General features: G+C 35.9%; 1 protein-coding gene across 1 annotated transcript in view; it reads right to left on the bottom strand.

Annotated features, from left to right (window-relative positions):
• Positions 1 to 3,643: 3,643 nt before the first annotated feature.
• PIGK (phosphatidylinositol glycan anchor biosynthesis class K) overlaps positions 3,644 to 24,917 on the bottom strand; it is a 127,549-nt gene continuing 106,275 nt past the window's right edge. The window contains exon 11 of the mRNA XM_066268870.1: positions 3,644 to 4,231. Coding sequence (XP_066124967.1) covers positions 4,115 to 4,231 — 117 coding nt within the window. The 3' untranslated portion in view covers positions 3,644 to 4,114. The remainder of the gene's footprint in view (positions 4,232 to 24,917) is intronic.

The following is a 24,917-nucleotide window of genomic DNA, read 5'->3' as shown; positions in this document are numbered from 1 at the left end:
ATCCAATTTAATCAGCCTGGCATCCAAACTACATTTGCCTTTCATAAACTACAAATGAATGTCTTTCATAATTTTAAAACCCACATCATTTCAGTTCTTTTCCTCAGGCCGGCTGCCACTGCTGAAAGGCGTCGCCATACTCCATCCCTAACCCCAAAGGTAGGGCGCGTCCGCTGGGATCCGTTTCTCCACACTCCTTTCCTTCTGAAGGACACCGCAGGGGAGGGAAAAGAACGCCGAAGAGACAAAGCATCTCTGAGTAGCTTAGAAAGGGAAGCCAGTGAAACAAGAAAAAGGGCACTGGTACCATTACCTTCCCCTTTAGCACCTTCCTAAGCCAAAATAAGAAAAATACCACTGCCATATAGTTAGTTTCCAAAATGGTTAGTCATAACATCATCTCATCTGATCCTCACGACAAAGATAAAATCCCACCTCCTCCCCCCCAAAATCCCACGGTTTGGTTGTTTAGCTCTTTGTGACTCAGGGTGTCCTCGGGTTACGACACAGTTCTGTTCCTACAACAGTGATGTAACTTGAATTTTGGTGTAAGTTGAAACACATCCTAGCCTAAGTCACTTACCTAACCTAACACAGTTGTAAAATTATAATCTATAACATAAAAACACAACTAAGCCACAGAAAAAGAAAGAGGACATAAATATTCTGTATTGTACACTGTACTGTAGTAACAGAAAAAAAATGACAAAAAATGAGTGTAAAAAAAATTCCTTACCTTTATTCCTGTGGTTGGCTTGCACATTGGAAGGGGCATTGCAAGGTGGGAGAGAATGACCTGTTGGGAGGAAGCTGGAAAGGCAGGAGAACCTGCAGAAGGTGCTGGAGATACTGGGTCAGGTGAATCAGGATTGCCTAAGGAACACGCAGGAAACGCTGGAGATGATTCTACCTGCACTACAGGTGTTTCATCTCGAGAAGCAGCTGATGCAAAGGGTACAGGATCTGTTGCAGGCCTCTCTACCTTCTTGAAGTATTATTCCAGGCTAGTCTGGAAGGTGATGAAAGACACTGACCATATCTAGACTGACTTCTCTTCCAAAATCTGCCTATAGCATAGCAAGGCATCCATAACAGCTCTGTAGACCTTACTGAATTTATCATCGCTGGGTTCCACCGCATGAAACCAAACTAGTCCGCCCATGTAGTCAGTAAGTACGATGCTAATGGCCTAAGCCAGTGGTCGTTAAACTCATTAGTCAATAGAGCCAAATATCAACAGTACAACGACTGAAATTTCTTTTGAGAGCCAAATTTTTTAAACTTAAACTATATAGGTAGGTACATTGTTATTAACTTAATTAGGATACTCCTAAACTGGCCTTGGCTAAAAACGTCCTCAACCTGATTGAGCCCCATGTGGCTCATGAGCCATGATTTGCCGACCACTGGCCAAAGCCAAAACACTCATGTCTCAATTTTTTGAAGTTTTTATGGAAGTGGGCCTCATAAACTCAACACGTCATAACCCAAGGACCCCCTGTACTTAAGGACATGCTTTCATATTATAATTTAAAGTCTGGGCCGTTTAATTGCGCTTACACTATTACCCACACTTATCATATGCAGAGGACATACTTATCATTGAAGGCAGAACATACTTTATGTAAAAAAGATTATGGATACTAGCTAAACATTTAAAATATGTTAAGCTTTTTACATCAACTATATTCTGAAAATTCAGTAACAAAACAGGAGACCTGTCCTCTGAAACTCTGCCTGGGCAGAAGTAATCCTGTGTATTATGTCCTGCACTGCGTTTCCCAGGTCGGTCTTACCTTAGAAGGCACCTTGCACAACCTCTGAAGAGGAATCCTTTTACCTCTCAGCAGTCTTTACCACGAGGGCATGTTTCCTTATAGTCAAACTAAATTACTGTAGTTCAAGAACAGTCACATTCCTCCACCACTCTGAGTAGCTCCGGCCAAACATAATGTGCATGGCCTTGTGTTTAGAGGGTGAAATGGTCTACCTTTTTGTCTCGGCACTACTATAATCTGGATATTAGAATATTAGTTCCCCCAGCCCCTCTACATACAGAAGGATCCTTTTCCATATAATCTTCATCTATCTGGTGTACTAAAGATAAATTAAAATAAAGATTCAGAGCTGGCAGAAAACCTCAGTATCATTTGTTCTAACCTGGGAGATAACATAGTTAATCTGCTGCTTGTAAAAAGTGTGACCGTTTTGCATATAATTAAAGGGTAATAATTAAGTGCTAAAAGGAAAACAAGTCCTAAGAAATATTAATTTTAGGAGGATTTATTATAGAGAAAGAGTTGTCTTAATGTTACCTAAAATTTTACAACAGGCCTTGCAAAGAATAAAGATTTACACATATGTTCTTGGCTAAAACATAAAATCCAAAAAGGTATCCTGTGGGACATGAATATGCAACTTTCAGCTTTTCCCCCTTATCTGTGAAGAAACAGCATCTGGGGCTGACAGCAAAGCACACTCTGTTATCATATACAGTTACTGGAACTACAAAGAGGGCCGGGAAGGGATGGGGATAATGAGCTCCTACATCTTGTCAGAGGCCAAAAAAGAAGCTTATTTCCCGCCTTATGGCGATATGTCAGCCAGACATAAAGACAGGGCTCTGAGAGTCCACTCTCATACAGTCCATCCACTTGATGGGACTATCTTAGGAAAACTATAGACCCAGCAGGTGGGCAAGGTTTACAGTAAACAGAATAAAACAATGTCTCTTTCAATATGGAAACTGAAGCAAAAGCGATCAAAATAGAGGGTCACAGAATGAATGAATACTTAGAAATATAAAATGATAGGGTTTGTTTCTCTTTAGCAGTCAATATGTTTTAAGTTTTCCAGATAAACTGACAGCAAATAAGGTTCCGAAGAGTGTCTGGACCACAGATTAAGAAACTAATTTTTCATATTTATTTATAACTAAAGCTACAGAATTCCACTAGTGACTGAGAGTAAAATATTCACACATTAAAGAATGAACCAGGCCTGACCAGTGGTGGCGCAGTGGATAAAGCGTCGACCTGGAAATGCTGAGGTCGCCGGTTCAAAACCCTGGGCTTGCCTGGTCAAGGCACATATGGGAGTTGATGCTTCCAGCTCCTCCCCCCTTCTCTCTCTCTGTCTCTCCTCTCTCTCTCTCTCTCTCTCTCTCTCTCTGTCTCTCCCTCTCCTCTCTAAAATGAATAAATAAAAAAATAAATAAATATTTAAAAAAAAAAAAAAAAAAAAAAGAATGAACGAAAGGAAAATTCCAAGGACAAGGTAAGTGGCCCAATAACAGACACTTAAATAAACTATAGCACATTCACAAAATGGGTATTCTGCAGCTGTTTTCAATGTGTTCTTGAAGAACACCCAAGAAGAGGGAAAGGGTGGATAACATATTGTAAAATGAAAAGTGAAGCTATAGAATGGAATGTTCCATATAATCTCTATTTTAGAAAACAAGAAAACTAAATACATAGAAAGAATACTGGGAAAACATACACAAACAATACTATCAGAAGCTACCTCTATTGGTGAGAATTTAATGTCTTCACATTTTTTTTCTTTCCCAAGAGAAGAAGGGCTAACAGGAAATACTTATTTTAAAAAAGAGTCAATAAACATATTCTGATTTCTTAGTCCCTTCTTTTTTGTTTTTTTTAAAGACTTTATTCAATTTTCAGAGAGGAAGAGGGGGGAAAGAAGGAGAGAGAGAGAGAGAGAGAGAGAGAGAGAGGGAGAGAGAGGGAGAGAGAAGTGGGAGGAGCAGGAAGCATCAACTCCCATATGTGCCTTGACCAGGCAAGCCCAGGGTTTCAAACCAGCGACCTCAGTGTTCCAGGCCGACACTTTATCCCACAGCGCCACCACAGGTCAGGCAGTCCCTTCTTTTTAATCACATACCAAACAAAAAAACCCAGAAATATATTTAGTGCCTTTAAGCACTTGCATTAACAATGATTTTTCTTTAAGTTAAAAAAAATATTTTAACATATTTACAGTTTTCTTATACTTTTTTGCCAATTCACACAGAACAATGTATTTTTAAAAGATCTGACATATTTTTAACCAGAGTTGTAGTCTTCCATGCAGTCTTCTTTATACATCATCACGTCTAGAAAATGAACTTCATATGCTTGATTCCGTAAGTTTTGAAGAACACCATGATAATGAGTGCCCACAATCCTAGAATAAAACCCCCAGGAGGATGCCAGTCTTTCAGCTTTGGTTTCTGCAAAACAAGAATGACACGGTAAATTTAACAAGAGGTAAATAATTCAACAATGGTCAAAGCAAACATTGATGAGAAATAGAAATTTCACAAGTTGTGATTCCAGGAGGAATAATTTAGCCAAATTAAATGTTTTTGGAGAGCAACAATGGTAACGACTTCAAACACGGTTTTAAAGTGGTTCCTCCAAACATCAGTGTCAAATTATATTTTGTTCACTCAAAGGAGTCTTCCCTGATTGCCCTATTCAACGATCTCTTCAAACAAATTATTCAGTAGTGTCGGAGTCCTCAGTTGGAGTTTACATATTCATTACTTTGTTGGTTTTATCTGTCTCTCCTATTAGACTAGAGCTCTAGGAGGGTCACCTTGCCCAGCACCCACCTGCACAGTGCCTGGCATATAGGGAGACACACAGTCTACTGAGTAAATCAGCAGAAAAATAAAAACTACCTGTTTGCATTTATTCCAACATTCAACAAATACTTGTTTGGGGGCCAGTGCCTTTGGTCAGGTTACTGCCTTGACCTAGAATGCTCCTTACTCCACCATGCCTATTCACACTAACTCAAATGCCAACTCCTCCAGATTTTTCCAGCTAATATATTCTTCTCTTTGAATCTGTAGCTCCTTCTACTTTTACTTCTATCTACTATTATAGTTATCTTTATTGCTATCTCCCTGCCATCTTCCAGGGGTCACATTCTGGCTGCGTCCATTTTATAACTTCTTTTCCATTCCCTACGACTCAACATTCAGCTAAGCGTCTTGTGAGTTTCCTTGCCCAGAAGGAAAGACAAACCAGTCTTCCCCATTTAGCTGTCATTTCAGCGGCTACATTACAGCCCTGAAATTGGAAGTCCGTGACTATGATCTCTTTATGAGTTCTACTTCCTGAATTACTAGCAAAGATTGCAAGGGTAGCTATGATGAGAATCATATTTAGTGTGGACTAGAGTGAAGAGAAACTTCCAGTCACCATTAAACTAGATCCAAGAAAGGTTCATAAATCTCATAGATAAATCCACATCTTATAGTTTGGTTTTCCATTACAAAATCAGGACACCTAATATCCCTAGAATGAGAAATCCATCCCCATTAATCTATCTGAGCAAAAATTCACGAAGTAACTTCAACAACCACCTGTCACATCTGAAGGGCCATCCTCTGATAAAGCTATCCAGGAAAAACTGCTATACTGTCGTCTAGAAGTAAATTTTACCAATGTTCTTTGCCACCTGCCCACACTCCTCACTTCAGGGAACTGCAGGGATGCTCACTTTTAGTTTTCTCTTATAGTCGTCCTGGAAACAGACTGACTCCACTTGTCACCATGCCAGGAATTGCTCTCAAGGAAAGGAAGTGGGGAAATCCAGAGACTAACTCCCCTTGCTTCCCTCTAGCCTTCCTCTTCCCAAAGGAAGTTCCTCTTCCTTTGAAGTTAGTAATTAGTGTCGACCAGATGTTGCCCCCTCAAGAGAAATGAACATCTCCCAGAATCTTGATGCACCTCAGCCACAGTAAACTTACAAAGCAATTAATCTAATCTAGGATAATTAAAAATGATTTGTTTTTAACTATGATTTTATTTTTAATAGAAAGTTGGCCATAATTTTCTCTTAACCATGATTTATTTTTTTCTGTGATAAGACTACCCACTATTGTGGGCGGGAAGGGGGTTGGGAAGAGGGGAGTAAAGGACAAATATGTAGTGATGGAAAATGATCGAACTTTGAGTGATGGGTATACAGTGCAATCAACAGTTCAAATGCTGTAGAAGTGTTTACCTGAAACCTATGTACTCTTATTAATCAATGCTACCCATTAAATTTAATTTTCTAAATAAAATTTTTAAAAAACAAGAATACCCACTTATTGGATTACTAATACTGCTCTGGAAATTCTGGCCAATTCAGAGGTAACCTTTAGGAAGGAGAAGTAAATTTTCATGATTTACAGATAGTTTGATTAGTTAACAACCTCGTCTACAAAATCAACTTATAATTATTGATAATAAAGAGCTCAGATTTGAGATAAACATATAAAAAATATCCTTCTAATATGCCAGTAAAAACAAGTCAGAAAATAGAACAGAAAAAAAATTACATTCACAATAGTGGTAAGAAACATTAAATAACTAGGAATACACATAGAATGAGATATAAGGTAAACAATCTATATTTCTCTGTAGAGAAAGGTAAACAGACCTAAATATCAAAAGAATATGCTAAAGTTAATCTGTAATGTTGTTCTGATGCAAATTACATCAATGAAACAACAGAAAGCAGACAGGCAGCCCACTATCCAAGAATTTCTTATGCAGCAAAAACTGTTACAAGTCAATTGACAAGGGAATCTAGTTACTGGTGCTCTACAAATGGATTAACATTTGAAAAAAAAATCTGTTTTGTTTCTAATCCAATGCTATTAAACCAAAATACATTTTACATGATTTAGAACTAGATGGAAAAATACTAGATGGAAAAAATTTTTTAATTGCTTTTGTAAAGTGGCACCTGGGAGCACATCACAATAGTGGTAGCTATGCCATTTGTCCGGGTGGAGAGCAGTTACAGAGAAACTGACATGGAGAACGGAACACATGAGTCCAAGGCTCAGCAAGCTGAGGGGACTATCAGGTGGGTGGCTACTCCGGAAGAATTCTTAGGAGAGCTGGCCCTTGAACAAGGTGTCACACTGGGTTGGTGGAGAGGAGGGTGTGGCACCCAGGCAGTGGCACATGGAGCAAAGCCACAGTGGTTGGAAGAACCAGGCATTGAGGAAAGGGTAATGTCCCAGCCTTGCTGGAGCCAGGAAGCTGATAAAAGCCTCCACAGAAGTGGAGATTTGTATCTGCTCTGTTCACTACAGAAGCCACTTAGGAAAGCCTGTTGAAAAGTAGCAAGTTTGGGAGTAGCAAACATAGGGGCCAGGGAGTCAGTCTGTGAACGGGCAACAGTGCGTTGGACTGAAAGACAATGGGAAGTCTCTGAGAGCCTGAGCCAGAGATCAACCCCAGGTGAGTGGGTAAAAAGATATAAAATGTAGACACTGTGCTGTGTAGACACTGCACAGCAAAGCAAGTTACAAGTTTAAAGACAATGAATAAAAAGAAAAGTGAAGCCTTAAAAAATAACTTTTTGAAAAATTCCCCATTTTGCAAAATACATCTATCAAATTAAAAGGCAAATAAATGGGATAATATGAAAGAAAAGGGGATAAATTCAGTACAGGAAGATCTCCCCAAAATTAATAAGACAAAGATTTATCAATAAATGGGACAGAAAAATGAAAATTTTCACTAAGGAGTAATAACAAATGTCTAATTAACATTAGAAAAAATTCAATTTTTTAATCATAAAAACTAAAAATTCAAACATAAAAATTAAAAATGATATATAAATTATTTCAATATTTTTAAATTAAAATAGTAAATGTTAACAAGGATGGTCTACATTTTAGGAAAGTAATCTATTAACATGTTCAGAGGTGTTCAAAATGTTCTATGCTTTCATTTCTGGGATCTGTTCTACTACTAGCTATGATCTATATTTAAAAACTCAGAAATGGTGACAAAGAATTTACACAAAAATTTTCTTCTTTGTGTTATTTACATAATAAAGCCCAGAAAGTAATCTATATAAATAATATGAGTTAGTCAAAAAATGGTTTCAAGCATTTTAATGATTTGGAAAGATGCTTATACTGTAATAACAAGAAAATAAAGCAAAATGCAAACAGTCTAAAATATGATCTTTATTTCTAGAACAATATTCAAAGGAAGGACATATGCTAGTCTTAATAGTATTTCTCTGGGGGAAGAAGGGTTAGAGGTAGTTTTAATCTCTTCTATCATATATCTATACTTTTGAAAATATATGTCTTTACTGGGTGAGAAGGGGAATTTACAGGAAAAATTTATATTAAAAGTCTACCTAGAAAATCTTCATATATTCATCTTTTCCAAATTAGGAGATGTACTGTAATAATACTGTTTAATATTTGCTATCCTTATAGAATGCTTTTTCATTATGTATTTAATGAAAGTATAACAATATTGCAATTTCTAAAACAACTACAGGTAATATTTTAGACATTTTACAATGATTTTACTTTTAATCAAATGACAGATTGGTATGATTATTATTGCATTTTGTACTGCAGCTGAATTTGAGGTAAGTTCATATTTAAGTATAGCTTATAATTTCATTTGTGTCCATATTAGAGCTTCTCATAAAATGACTTTATGTAATCAAGGTATTCCACTGACTGCTATTAAATACTTTTATTTTTATAACCTTTCATAGTAACAGCTATAATACAAAGGTAAAAAGCATACTTAAACACAGCAATGTGTCATGAGCAAACACTTAAAAGCTTAAGGGCCACCTAGTATTTAAATGCCTAGTATTTTAAATTAATAGGACAGGTAGCTGAGCAGCGCTGCACTGCCGCTGGTGAAGTGTTCTGCCTCCCTGTTGATGTTGTTAGGAGAACATTACCACAACTCTTCAAAATGGTTAACAGAGCCAAATTGAAGTATTAAAATTATGTAAAAAAAAGACAACTACAATTTTCCTAATTGTATTTGTTTATTGGCAAGCAAATGAAATATTTCTAAGGTTTCAATGGGATTCTGAGCACATCAGTTCAGTTTAACTATATTTTAAGGAAAGATCCAAAAAAAATCTACTGAGGTTACAATTATAATTATGTTAAAAAATAGCGGTTTTTAACTGTTTAATCAGTAATACTATATTAGTATATCTAGTCTCTATCCTCTCTATAAAATATAATTTGTACTCTTTAAGTTATATTAATAATATAAATCAAAGTGTGGTCCGCAGAATACTAAATTGCCAAAATGTCCTCTCTCTGGTGCATACATGCTATAAAATCCCTTCTCCTTGAGTATGGACAGAACTTATGAATATAATGGGATATCACTCCTGTGATTAGGTTACATTACAGTATACGTATAGCAAAGATGAAGGGATTCTGAAGGTGTACTGAAGGTCCCTAATCAGCTGACTTTTAGTTAATCCAACAGATTATCCTGGCAGGAGGAGCTGACCTAATCAGGTGAGCCCTTTAAATGAGGGTCTGGATATTAACAGAAGTCAGAGAGATAGACACACTAGAAGCAAACAAGATATTCTGCTGTTGTGGAGTGGACCACAAGAAAGAATGACAAGCAGCAGCTAGGAGCTGAGGGCCTCAGTCAGTCCTACGACCACGAGAAGCTGAATTCTGCCAATAACCAGTGCGTTTGCAAGAGGACCTGTGCTGCAGACAAGACTGTAATCTGGCTGACACCTAGACCGGAGCCTTCTTAGATCATAAGCATAGGACTAAGCTAAGCTGTGTCCAGACTTCAAATCTGTTTGTTACACAGCAATAGAAAAATAATTAATAACATAAACTTGAAATGAAACTATTCATTATATCTAATACTTATTCCAGGATTCCTTGGGGAGAGTAACTAATTATGATATAAATTAAAAATCATTTTTTTAAAAGTAAAGAGAATAAAATATTCTAGTCTAATTCCTCCTACTCTTCCAGATATATTCTCTAAGATCCTGCTCAACTATCACCTCCAGGTGACGTCTATTTCCATAAATCAATAAGAATTAATTTTTTCTCTGGACACCAATGATACTCAGTTTACATATTACACTATAGTTAATTTATGGCTATGATTCTACTACAATGTGATCTGTTTCTGATATCCATTTATGTATGTTATCAATGTCTCAAGTTTTGAGTACAATAAAGCATTCAACTTGTTATATTATTTTCTTCTTGAAAATAAATATAAAATACTCAAATACAAATATTAAATACTAATTTTCCAGTTTATACTCTTGGTTTTATGACTTCTGGAAAAAATAAGTATTATACTAATCAAATAATGCAATCTATATGAAAAATCCCCAAAGAGAAGTTAAAAATATATTTATTTATAAATGGGCAAAACAGTTCTTTTTTTTTTTTAATTTTTTTGACAGAGACAGAGAAAGTCAGAGACAGGGACAGATAGGGACAGACAGCCAAGAAGGGAAAAAGATGAGAAGCATCAACTCTTCGTTGTGGCTCCTTAATCTCCTTAATTGTTTATTGACTGCTTTCTCAAATGTGCCTTGACTGGGGGGGGGGGGGGCATACCGTAGAGTGAGTGACCTCTTGCTGAAGCCAGCGACCTTGGGCTCAAGCCAGTGACCTTGGGCTTCAAGCCAGCGACCATGGAGTCATGTTTATGATCCCACAGTCAAGCCAGTAACCCTGCGCTCAAGCCAGATGAGCCCATGCTCAAGGTGTTGAACTCGGGATTTCGAACCTGGGTCCTCTGTATCCCAGTCCAATGCTCTATCCACTGTGCCACCGTCTGGTCAGGCTTATTTTTTAGTTCTTAACTAAAACATATAATAAATCATTGTTCCTACAAATAAATAAGAAGGCCACATTTATAAATTGTATTTACCTGTGTCTGTTAGAAGGTAATCAGAGGCCTTGGCTGGCGGCTCAGTGGAATGAGCGTCAGCCCAGCACATGAATGTGCCGCATTTGGTTCCTGGTCAGGGCATACAGGAGAAATGACCATCTTTTCTCCTCCCCTCTATCTCCCCTTCTCTCTCTCTTCCCCTCCCGAAGCAGTGGCTCAACTGGTTTGAGCCTCGGCTTATGATACTTCAAAGGGCTAGTCTGAGTATGTCAATCTCAGGTGCTAAAAATAGCTTGGTACTCAAGCATCATCCCTAGACGGGGCTGGCAGGTGGATCCCGGCCAGCAAACGTGGGAATCTCTCGCCCCTCCTCTCACTTAAAAAAAATAAAAACAAAAAGAAAGGAAAGTAATCAGAGTTCTGCTTCTGCCACTCTAGGATTAAATACTACAGGAATCTACAGGAATTATCTGCCCATTCTGAACAACTAGAAAATCATACAAAAGGTAAGAAACAATGGTTTTCAGATACTGACAACTTTCTGCAGTTTTCTGGGACTTAAAAGAATAGAATAGAAACAAATAAGATGAAATAAGTGCTTCAGTTGCCCAAGTTGATTGCTTAGGGGCATTTTCCAAACAGCACAAGGAAGGAGGTCCAAACAGAACCTGAGAGTCTTGCTGAGTTGAGAGACACAGGTTAGAATTCTGGAAGGTTTTGGTGGGTAGCATTTGCAGGGTAGACTACTGGAGAGGGGGGAGCTGTACAGAGACAGAGCTCTAGAGATTTGCAGAGGGTCTCCTGCTCTTTGGCAAAGCTCTAATACATGCTTGCATAACAAGAAGCTGGCAGAGAAACAAAATAACAAAAACACCAAAAGCAACAGGCCAAACAATTTCTGGTATCCATAATTTACAGAGTATCAGGTCACAATTTATAATGAGGCTAAATCATAATCAACTAGAGACAGTAGGGCTATCTCAAAACAAACAGAAACAAAAACCTCTGTTTTTATTTGCCTGAAACAACTTAAAAGCAATCCTAAAGGGATCAAACTGATTCTGAAACAAAATGGAACAATTGCTATATGAATAGAACAAAAATCCAAAACCTAACAGCCAAAACAACAAAAATTTTAAATATGTAGCATCCAATAAAAAAAAAAAAGACAACAAACAAAGAGCAGGCATAGAAAGATGAAGGAAAATATGACCAGCAGCCTGGAGAAAAATCAATCAACTGAAACTGACCCATAAATGACAAAGATGATGGATTCAGTAGACAGGGCTCTTAAGACAGCTATTATATACTGGATGTATAGAAAAACATGAACATATGAAGAGAAAAATAGAATATACAAAGAAGTCCCATATAGAATTTCTAGAGATGAAAAATATATATGAAATGAAAAATATACTGGATAGAATTGACAGCAGATAAGACATCACAGAAGAAATAGCAGAGAACTTTCAAGATAGCAAAAGAAATTACTCAAAATGAAGCACAGAAAGAAAAGAGCAGGCAAACTAATAAGTAGAGCCTAAGACAGCTGTGGCACGATACCGAGCAGGAGCACATTTGCATACTTGGAGTTCCAAGTTAGGGACAAAAGTATCTAAAACAAATAATTAGTAAATTTTTTACAAATATCATAAAAATAATAAACCACCAAATCCAGAAAACTCAACAATGTCAAGCATAAGAAACAGAAAAACTACAAAGGAACTTCATAATCAAGAATGCTGAAAAACAATGATAAAAATAATATCTTAAAAGAATTCAGACAGGAAGATTTGTTCTTACTGAGTATTGTTCAGCAACTACAGCACAGGAGCCAGCCACTTGGTTTTATAAGAAAGTCTGACTGGAACACAGCCACATTATTCATTTATATATTGTCTACGGCTACTTCACACTATACCAAAGGTGAGTAGCTGCAACAAAGACCACATGACCCACAAGCCTAAAAGATTTACTATCTGGACCTCTAAGAAAAATATGTAAACCCCTGCTACAGAGGAACAAAAATAAGAAAAATTGAAGAAGATTCATTACCACAAACCACGGAGGCCAGAAAACAATGGAAAGGTATCTTAAATGTATTGAAAGAAAACCATTGGTATACTAGAATTCTAGGGAAAATGTACCAAGTGAAAAAAATCTTTCAAGAATGAAGGTGAAATAAAAACATCTCTCAGCCTGAGCAGGCGGTAGCACAGTGAATAGAGCATTGGACTGGGACACAGAGGACCCTGGTTCAAAACCCCAAGGTTGCCGGCTAGAATGCGGGCTCATCTGGCTTGAGCATGGGGCTGCTGGCTTGAGCGTGGGATCATAGACACAACCTCATGGTGGCTAATTTGAGCCCAAAGGTCACTGGCTTGAGCCTAAGGTCACTCGTTCTGCTGTAGCACCCCAGTGAAGGCACATAGAGAAAGCAACTAATGAAAAACTAAGGTGCTGCAATGAAGAACTGATGCTTCTCATCTTTCTCCTTCCTGTCTGTCCTTATCTGTCCCTCTCTCTGTCTTTCGCTAAAAACAAAACAAACAAAAAATGCTTTCAGTAACACAAAAGTATCAAGAATTCAATAGACTCATACTGCATAAGACTATATACTACAAGGTAGTGTACCAAATACCTATACTATAATGTATACCTTTGGTAAACCTATACTACTAGAAATGTTAAGATAAGTTCTTCAGGCAGGACAATTATATCAGATAAAAATGCAGACTTACATATATAAGTGAGGGGAGAGAAATGGTAAATAGGTAGGTAAGCAAAAATGATAATAATGTACTGTGAGGTTTAAATCATACATAAAATCAAAACATATAACAGAAATAACACAAAGGATAGAAGGGAGAAATGGGGAATATATCATTATGAAGTTCTTATGTTACACATGAAAAAAATATAATACTATTTACGCTATTTAAACATGTTTATTATAAATCCTAGAGTAACAACAAAAAGTGGATTCACTAATAAACCAAAAGTGAAAATAAAATAATACAAAAGGAAGGAAAAGGAGAGAAAGGGAACTAAAAAATTGATGGAGCAAATAAAAAACAAATAGCATTATAGTAGATTTTAAACCAACCAGATTTAAATTTAATTTAAATACTAATAATTACATTGAGTAAAAGAATTTTAACACTCCCCTTAAAAGGCAGAGATTGTAAGGTTGAAGAAAAACATACAACTTGATATTCTGCCTATAAGAAAACTATTTCAAATTTAGACACAGATGAACTAAAAGTAACAAATGGAAATTATATACCACCATGGAAAAAGAGAGCTGGGCAGCCTATACTAATTTCAGAACAAAGTAGATTTTGAACAAAGAATATTACAGAGATAAAAAAGAAACAATACTGACAATGGGACAGCTTCATTGACAAGACATAACAGTTCTAAATGTCTACTAATTACTTAAACAGAGTTTTCACTACACAAAGCAAAAAAGCGACAGAACTGAAAGGAAAATTTATAATTGTGTATTCCAGCACAATCTCAAAATAAGTAAGTAAAAAAAGAAAACAGTAAGAATATATAAAACTTGAACATCATTAAACAATTTGATGTAGTTGATATTTATTTCATCTCATCCAATAACAGCATGCAGATTCTTTGCAAGTACATCATGATAGACCAAGTTGTGATCCATAACACAAGTCTCAATAAATTCACAAGGACTGAAACCACACAGAATATTTCAATCAGTAGAATCAAACTAGATCAGTAAAAGAAAAGATATTTGTAAAATCCCCAAATACTTGGAAATTAAGCAATACATTTCTAAATAACCCAAAAAGAAATCACATGGTAAACTGAAAAATATTTTAAATTGAATGAAAATGAAAATAAATTTCAAAATATGTGAATGTACATAAGACATACTTGCAGTAATATCTATACCTTTAAATGCCTGTATTAGAAAAGGCATTTCTAAGAGCAAATGAAGCCCAAAATAAGCAGGAAAAAAGTGAAATACAGTAAAAGAAAAAGGAAAAAAGAGAGTAATATATCAATAACCAAAAACCACTTCTTTGAAAGTTCAATACTGAATTTTTTTCAAAGGAGAGAAGAATGAAAGAGGGAATGTCACTACAGATTATACTTTCAGAAGATAGTAAGAGGGTACAATTAACTTTATGGCAATAAATTTGACAATTTATGTCTTGAAAGTTTAAGCCAGAGAGTAAAAAAGCCATATTTTTGTACAGTCAACAGAAATTTCCATATCCCTTATAGATTTGGAAAAGAGACACTTAGTCCAGAAAGAAGAACGGGATTTCCAGTCAGAATGTAAAACAAAAGGGCTCTACTGCTACTGATAAAATCACCTAAGGAAGAACCTGAGTCAAGTAGAAATTGCAAATAATAATGCCTAACACTTTCTAAATGTTTATCATATGCATTATTTTAAGAGTTTTAAATGTTAACACATTGCCTATAAGATAGGTAATATTATAACCCTCTTTTACAGATAAGGAAAATTAACAATTGTTACAAAATCTACTACTACCCATAATCATAATTATCATTTTTGGAGTGCTAAACAAAAACTCTACCGGATGGTAAGACCTTCATATACATTATGTAACTTAATCCTTACAACAACATTGTGACATAATTATTATCTTAGGAAATTGATTATGTGATTTTGCTGAGATCAAAACAAGGTTTAGTATGATTTCCAAGTCAGTGCTCTTAACCACTATGTAATGCTACTAAATTGAGAAATTCCTCTGTGGGCATATGTCCAGTCCTCTCCTCCTCCAGGGAACTCCCCTCACAGATATTGCAGGACAAGCATGAGGCCGAGCACATTTTGGATACAGTGGTGTTATGATTTGTGAGTAGAACTGGGGTAGACAGGTTTGGTATATCAGCAAGAGAAAGGGCTAGGGAGTATGAGGCACCACCCTCATAGACGTTGGCTTTTCTACTTATTCAGGGTCAAGTAGCAAATACTGCATGCATGAGTGCATCTTTAAATGTTGCCATCTCCACTTTACACTGGCACACAGAAGCAGGAGCAACTGGCTGGAGGGGAGAGCTCTTTGTAGTCATGTACTAACTTGACAATTTAAAGCACAAAATATTTCCAACACATATGCTCTAATTTTTGTCTACATACAAATTGCTTCCATAAAAACCACTATGACTTACCATTTTTTGTAATCCATGTAGTAAAAGATATTTTAAGTGCATAACAACAGATATAAAGATCTCATTATTTTCTGTACTTTTAACATGTATATAGCTATTTCCTACACATGAAAGATGTACCTAAAATATGTTTTCCTAATAGGATGATGGATGCTTTTGAAATTCATAAATGTTATTTTATTTTAAACCTAGAAGAATCACTTTATACTGTATTATTTTTCTTACATTTTTGTAGATTTTTCATTAATAATAAATTCAGCAAATATTTCCTGAATGCTTATTATGTTCAAGCCATTTTAGTTAAGCAGTTTATAAATATGGTTATTCTCTCTTGTAAGAGTAAAAATGTATATAAACATAGTTTCCTTTGTATTTATATTTGTAGGTCATGAAAAAGATGATTATAATTTACATTTGTATAGAAAAGTAGATAAACTCTTACTTCTTAAGTCAAAGTAAGGTATATTTAAGTTTTATAAATAGGCAATGCTCACAAATATTGGTGATGATAAAGAAATGATATATTTCAAGGTTTCAGAGCAGGAGTTTATTTTCCTTTCTTTGCAAAGAGCCAGACAGTAAGTTTCTTAGGTTTTGCAGGCCATACAATGTCTGTAACAAGTACTCAACTCTACCTCATACTACATAACTAGCCCTAGAAAATATGTAAATAAATCAGCTTGGCTGTGTTCCAATAACCCTTTATATATAGAAGAATCAAGATGATAAAGAAAGTGTTGAAAGCTACACTCAGTTCCTCCCAGGACCAAACTGGAATTACAACAAAATTAAAGATCAACCATCCTGAATAACCAACTGAAAACTAAAAGCTGAAGAGGATCTTATAATCATTTATGTTAAAAAGTCTCAGCAAAGTGGAACAGAAAGAACATACCTCAATGTAGTAAAAGCCATATATGATAAACCCACAGCCAATATCATACTCAATGGGCAAAAACTACAATCATTTCCCTTAAGATCAGGAACAAGACAGGGATGTCTGCTTTCACCACTCTTACTGAACATAGTTCTGGAAGTCCTAGTCACAGCAATCAGACAAGAAGTAGAAACAAAAGGCACCCAAACTGGAAAAAAAGAAGTAAAGCTGTCATTATTTGCAGGTAACATGAGACTATATATGGAGAATCCTACAGATTCCAACAAAAAAAACTAATAAAACTAGAAAATGAGTTCAGTAAAGTAGCAAAATAAAATAAATTATCTAAAAATCAGTTACATTTTTATACACCAAGAACGAACTATCAGAAAGGAAAACTAAGAAAAAAAAAAATCCCATTCACAACAGTTTCAAAAAGAATAAAATACCTAGAAATAAATTTAATCAAAGATGCAAAAGACCTGAACTTGGAATATTATAAGGCACTGAAGAAATTGAAAAAGATATAAATAAGTGGAAGCATATACCATGTTCACAGATTGGAAGAACTAACATCATTAATATGTTCATATTGCCAACAGCAATCTATAGATTCAATGCAATTTCTATCAAAATACTAATGATGTATTTCAAGAACTAGGAAAAATATTCCAAAAATTTATATAAAAGAACAGAAGATCCTGAATAGCAACAGAAATCTTGAGAAAAAAGAACAAAGTTGAAGAATTCATACTACCTGATATCAAACTATAATACATGGCCATAGTAATCAAAACAGCATGGTACTGGCATAAAAACAGACTTTTAGGTCAATGAAACAGAATAGAGAGCCCAGAAATAAACCCATGCCTTCAGGTTGATATTTGACAAAGGAGGCAAGAACACATAATGGGGTAAAAAGAGACTATTCAATAAATAGTGATTCCTGTTGTTTCCTTATTTTAACTCATTCTCTGCTCCCAAAATACTGTATTTTTCACTCCATAAGACGCGCCTTTTATCCCCCAAAGTGAAGGGGAAAATGCCCATGTGTCTTATGGAGCGAAAAATACAGTATTTTATTAAATGTTTTAACACACCATTTGGTTCAGAATTTTTTTTTTTTTCTGTATTTTTCTGAAGCCGGAAACGGGGAGAGACAGTCAGACAGACTCCCGCATGCGCCCGGCACGCCCACCAGGGGGCGACGCTCTGCCCCTCCGGGGCATCACTCTGTTGCGACCAGAGCCACTCTACCGCCTGGGGCAGAGGCTGAGGAGCCATCCCCAGCGCCTGGGCCATCTTTGCTCCAGTGGAGCCTCAGCTGCGGGAGGGGAAGAGAGAGACAGAGAGGAAGGAGAGGGGGAGGGGTGGAGAAGCAGATGAGCGCTTCTCCTGTGTGCCCTGGCCGGGAATCGAACCCGGGACTTCTGCACGCCAGGCCGAACTTCTACCACTGAACCAACCGGCCAGGGCTGGTTCAGAATTTTTTTTTCTTATATTCCTCCTTAAAACCCTAGGTGTATCTTATGGTCAGGTGTGTCTTATGGAGCGAAAAATATGGTAAATTATGCTTTTAAATAGATTCTCCTAAATATGAAGAGGGGATGAAAAGAAGAGAAGAAAAAGAGGAAGAAAGAGTCAACATTTGTCCAGAACTAAAATTTGTTGAGAACTGAGAATGTGCCTGGTGTTCCATATACATTATCTTGGAACTACTGTACATTGAAGATTTTATTAGCCCTGTTTTATATCTGAACAACTAGACTAAAAGAGGTAAGATAAATTGTCTTAGGTAACAAGACAATTTTAATTTATTAATTTACAATCCTTGGTTTGAGCCTAGTTCTGACTCATTCCAAGGACCATGGTCTTTCTACGGTATCATAATATCTTCCCTAAGACAGAGCCTTGGAATATTGAGGGGAAAAGTAATAACCTTTCAAATTTCTGATGATGATTAGCAGAGAGAATGAGCACAGGATTTGCTTTATGTAACCTTCAGTGCTAGAACTGAAATGATGGAGTAGAAACTATGATAGATTGTTTTCAATTAGATGTAAGAAAATTTTCCACCTAGTAGCTGGAAAAGAAAGTATGGGCTATTTTAAGGGGCATAAGAGAACTTGTTTATCAATTATCATCTACTGGACAACTGTTTGGCAAAATGCCATCTAAGAGATGCAAGGATTGGATGAATTTTTTAAAAATCTACATCTTTTAGCCCTGAGATTATGTAATTGTATGAAAGCAGTGAGAAATCAGTATACACTTATTTTATGATTTCAAGTCATTAGGAAAATTTCTCATTTGGATATGAAAAGTTTCAACTACCTAATTATCACAACTAATTCCACCTGTAAAGCCAAAAAGTACATTTAAATTACATTTGATGCTGTACCAAAAACAACAAAAGAACAAAAAAGCTATTAATACATCAATAATAAATATTATTCTCTCCAGTTGTACAGCAATTTCTAAATGGGTAAATACTTAAAAGAAAAAATTTTTAAATTATTATAATGAACTTTTACTTTCCTGTTTAAGAAGACTATAGTTTCAGGGATCATTTCTATAGTTTGTTACTGTTTAAGAAAAAAATTCTAACTCCTTTTTATGCAGAATTTTTATAACTGCTTTACTGTGGGTCTTCCAAGAGAATTATCACAATGCTGTTAAGTGATAAAGTTTGAAGATTGGCATTTTCTCTTTTGAAATATATAGTCTAAAGAACAAATCAGGAAGCATCCCCTCCATAATTAACTGAAGTCATTCTTCAGACACAAATTAATGTTCAAATTAATTATTGTGGAACATCATTTTCTTCTACCTAAAAAGGTTATAAACTAACCTCTTTAAAAAGAAATTATCTAAAGTTTGTGAAAGTTGTTGTTTTTTTTTTGTATTTTTCTGAAGTTGGAAACGGGGATGCAGTCAGACAGACTCCCGCATGCGCCCAACCAGGATCCACCTGGCACGCCCACCAGAGGCGATGCTCCACCCATCTGGGGCATTGCTCTGTTGCAACCAGAGCCATTCTAGTGCCTGAGGCAGAGGCCATAGAGCCATCCTCAGCGCCCGCCCCAACTTTGCTCCAATGGAGCCCTGGCTGCAGGAGGGGAAGAGAGAGACAGAGAGAAAGGAGAGGGGGAGGGGTGGAGAAGCAGATGGGTGCTTCTCCTGTGTGCCCTGGCCGGGAATCGAACCCGGGACTTCTCCACGCCAGGCCGACGCTCTACCACTGAGCCAACCAGCCAGGGCTGTGAAAGTATTTTTAATAAACTAGTCATTTTTAGTAATATAGTAGTCATTATAAAAAACATTTTACATATTTTTCACAAAAACACATCTTATTGGTAATTATTTTTCCCATACTCTACCTGTAATGATCTTTCCTACAGATAAAGGCCCTCTAAATGGTTTAAACAGTGACAGTTCTCTAACATACTCTTCTTCTACTTCCACACGAGTTGAAGACAGCCAACTAAGAGTTACAGTCTGTTACAATTAATATTTTATTTTTGGCAGAAACAGATAAATGAGATGTGCTAATAAAGAAGTAAAATAAGAGGCATGAAAACTCTTAAAAATTGTTAAAAAGGCAGTTAGATTTACTCTATTGCAAATTTTAACAATTTTAGGTAGAGTAAACAAAGCTATTTAGCAGGCAAAAATTAATTAGTGCTAACGTTTCCATTCATAATTATTACATCTCTCTCTCTAGCAATGTTATAGGTTTAATAACACTACCTAAAAATAATAACACTACCTAAAAGTAAATACTTTTATTCCACAAGATTAAAATATCTATTGGCACATTTTAAACTAGAAATTTCTTAATCACAATTAGGTAACATAAATATTATACTGTTTTCACAAGTATTAATAACCTTGGAGATAGAACTGGTAAACAAAAAAGATACACAAATAAAAGCAAATACCTTGATCAGAGACTGAAAAATATATCTGAGTGTAGACCAAATTAAAATTAAATTTTGAAGGAAATCTATGTTTATCTAAAAATTACTATAAATTATATTTGAAATATACTGAACTAATTGCCCAACAAGCATGATTTGTACAAGAATTAATTCTGAATATTAAAAAATTTGTTACTAATGATATAGATTCCCTTATTATAAAATTCAACATCTTGGACATGCATTTATCAGTTTTCTTATTGGGAAGCACATTAAGGTGATTTCAGGTCAGTTTAGATGACAGATTAAATAACCTCTAGTTACACTATTTCGATCTGTTGTTAGTCAGTATGTAACTACCGCCAATTATAGAGCGTGAAGTTGAAGGGTACTGTATTTTAATATGTCTATATCTTAACAGTTTCTGGATCTATATGAGAATAGATCTACTTGGGCTTTGTTTTCTCCTTTTTTTTTCCCATAGTAGTTCTAAAACTGATTTTGGTGAATCCCTGGGTTTTACTGCTGCAAAGTTTATTAGGATAGGCACATAATGACAGCCAATTGATAAAAGCAACAATGTATTTCCCTCACTTTTTTTCATTACCTAAAATGGTGATTTACCTTATAAATTAAAACTTCACCACTATAAGCACAGGTTGCACTGGACATGAGTGATCTGGTTCTATTTTCTTCACTGTATAATAAACTTTTTCTTCCTTTTATTCTCTATCTTAAATGTAGGTACAAATACACATGACCAGGCAATGGAGCAGTGGATAGAGCATAAGCTAGGGACTCTGAGGACCCAGGTTTGAAATCTGAAACCCCAAGGCCACCAGCTTGAGCACAGGCTCATCCAGCTTGAGCATGGATTCACCAGCTTGAGCGCGGGTTTGCCGGCTTGAGCATGGGATCATAGACATGAACCCACGGTCACTGGCTTGAGCCCAAAGATCACGGGCTTGAAGCACAAGGTCACCGGCTTGAGATCAAGGTCATTGGCTTGAGCAAGGGGTCACTGGCTCGGCTGGAGTCCCCCCACCCCATCAAGGCACATAAAAGAAAGCAATCAGTGAACAACTAGGGTGCTACAACAAAAAATTGATGCTTCTCATCTCTCTCCCTTCCCGTTTGTCTGTCCCTCTCTCTATCTTAAAAAAAAAAAAAAAAAAAAAGTAGGTACAAATACATAGGCAAAAAACTAAACAAGGAACACATCACTTTTCCCTTTCCAAGATCTGAAGAAAGGACCATCTCTTCACTTGTGGTACTCTTTGCCTCAACCCCCAGAAAGTCCATTTTTGTTCAATACCAACAATTCACCAAAGCACATTTCTGCCCCTAATATTTCAGTCTACACTTAACCCTTAAGAAAAATATAGTTAGAAAATCTAAGAATACATAGGAGGTATGTGATACATTTTCATATAATGGAATATAAAAAATGAAAATATATTTATATTGGGCATATTTACAAAATTACAATGAATTTTAAAAGATCAAAACTCAATTCAGAACTGCCATTATGATTATATCATGATATCTGTTAACATGAAAATTCATTATAAATTATATTAACAAGTCTTTCCTATTTAGAGATTGGGGGAACAGACAGGGACAGATAGACAGGAAGGGAGAGAGATGAGAAGCACCAACTCATAGTTGTGGACCCTTAGTTGTTCATTGATTGCTTTCTCATATGTATCTTGACCAAGGGGCTCCAGCCAAACCAGTGATCCCTTACTCAAGTCAGTGACTTTGGGCTTAAGCCAACGACCTTGGACTTCAAGCCAGTGACCTCTGGGCTCAAGCTAGTGACCATGCTGTCATGACTATGATCACACACTCAAGCCAGTGAGCCTGTGTTCAAGTTGGACAAGTCCATGCTGAAGCCGGATAAGCCTGCACTCAAGCCAGTGACCTTGGGTATTTGAACTTGGGTCTTCAGTGTCCCAGGCCGATGTTCTATCCACTGTACCACCACCTGGTCCAGTGAAGAAACTTATATAATTTTTAAAAATTTACAATGTATTTTCAATGATGTATCAAATACTTTTCTGAAAGCCTTTTGTCTTAGTCTCTAAGATGATAAAGTTGTAATGCAAAGAAAGTAAATTACTACCAAGATCTTAATATTCAAAGCAACACAAAGTCTAATACTCATTAGGGATGTTTTCTTTCTAAATGTGATAAACTCTAAATTACTCTGACTTTTAAAAAAAATGTGTATTTGTCTAGTTGTTTTAAATTACTGACTGTTTACCTTAGTCATGTGTAGCTAATTCTCAAGTATTCTAGGTCCACTTACACAAACTGGAGATTATCAGGGCTCTTTGATGGATGCTCTTTTTTTTTTTACAACTTTGTACAAATCACTACTTGGTTGTCCTTAGTGGTGAACAAAGAATTAGTACAGGCAAACAATGAATGAGTTACATTCCAAATGTGCTATTATCTTCAGTTTTATGGAAATCAGAAAAGATATTTTTGAAATCATGTTATATTGTTAGATTATCAGAATAGTTCACAAAAGTCTATAAATCCTTAATATTGCTGAACTATCTGAACTAAATATAAATCATCAGATTAAGTGACCACCTAGAAGAAACAGTTTTCTTGATTCAAATGAGTCAACTATTGGTAAAATTTTAAATAAACAAAGCCAACCTTTAGCACCCTCTTCTATCATTTTCTGTGCTCATATCCCTTCAGATTTCCACCTTGTCTCAAGCCCTCATTGGAGAGCCAAGGACAGTTGGGGTGGAGAAGGAAATCAAGAACAGAATTATAAAGAAGGTACCCTCTTTAGGACAGATTCCAAATAAAGGAATACTCATGCTGAATATTGAACTAACTTTGTTGATGCTTAGTTCTTCCAAAATATGGTTTCAATTAACTGTAACATGCATTACATCTGTGGAAACCTCATTTGTCAAGTTTCCCGGGGACCAGGTTCCTTCATAAAAACTTTACAATGTTAAAAGGAGAAACATAGCATAGTAGCTATAGGAAGGGCTTTAAACTCCGACCTACATCCAAATTCTGGTTTTGCCACTTACAAGATGGAAGATCTTAGGCAAGTGACTGAAACCACTCTGAACCTTAAGTTATCCATGAATAAAATAGAGTGATAACCTTCACAATGGTACTATTTCTGGTGATGATTATAATTAACTGTGAACTATGATGTTTTGTACCTGTTTACAGGTATACAACAAATATGAAAAGGAGTAGGTGAATTTCAGAAACATTTAAGAAGCAGAATAAAAAGGCATTAAAAACTAATTATATATATATAAATTGTGAGAGGGAAAGGAAGGGATGAAAAGAATAAAGAAGAAGAGGGATGAAAGAGAAAGAAAAGAAAGTCCAAGAATCTGAACCAATATTATTAAGAATATAGTGACATTAAGATATAAAACATTATAGAAGAAACACTTAGGAAAGGGTTACATTCTGCTTTAGACAATGTCTTAAAGATCCAGGTGGAGCTGTCTTACAGACAAATATTATTCTGCAACCCAAGAAGATGAGAATATTGGGGGTCACTGGCATGTAAGTAACAACTGAAAACCACTATGGTAGATTCAACGGTAGGGAGTGAATGTTCAGTAGGAATTTGTAAAACAGACAGAATCCGAAAGATAGGTCTAGGAAGAGATCAGTAAGTTTTTCAAAAGAAAAGAGAAGAGTAAAGCCAGTATACAGTGATGATCCAAGAAAAAAAAAGTTTCCAGAGAGATAGATTAACAGGGTTCAGTATCATAAATAAGTCAAAGATTGGGATTATGTGAAAACTGAAAAATTTGAGTAAACTTTGTAAGAACAGTTACAAAGCAGTTGCTAAAATACAAACTAGAATAAAGTAGACTGAAGAGGGGAGTGAAGAAATGAAGAAAGCTAGTTTATTTACTTGTTATGGTAAAATATGCATAACATAAAATTTACCCATTAATCATTCTTAAGTGTACAGTTCAGTGTCTTTAAGTACATTCACACTGTTGTATGACCGTCACCAGCTCCAGAACTTTTTCATCACGTCAAACTGAAACTCTACACCCCATTAAATACTAACTCCCTAGTCTTCCAGCAGCTCCTGGCCAGCACTCATCTCTCTGCTATATCTATGAATTTGACTATTCTAGGTGGAATCATACAATATTTGTATACTTTTGTGTTTGGCTTACTTCACTTAGCATAACAGCTTTAAAGTTCAAGTACATATCAGCATTTCCTTTCTTTTAAAGGCTTAATAATATT

This window comes from Saccopteryx bilineata, chromosome 3 (genome assembly GCF_036850765.1).
Source record: "Saccopteryx bilineata isolate mSacBil1 chromosome 3, mSacBil1_pri_phased_curated, whole genome shotgun sequence".
NCBI classification, from domain to species: domain Eukaryota; kingdom Metazoa; phylum Chordata; class Mammalia; order Chiroptera; family Emballonuridae; genus Saccopteryx; species Saccopteryx bilineata.
This window is presented reverse-complemented; position numbering and strand designations above follow the sequence as displayed.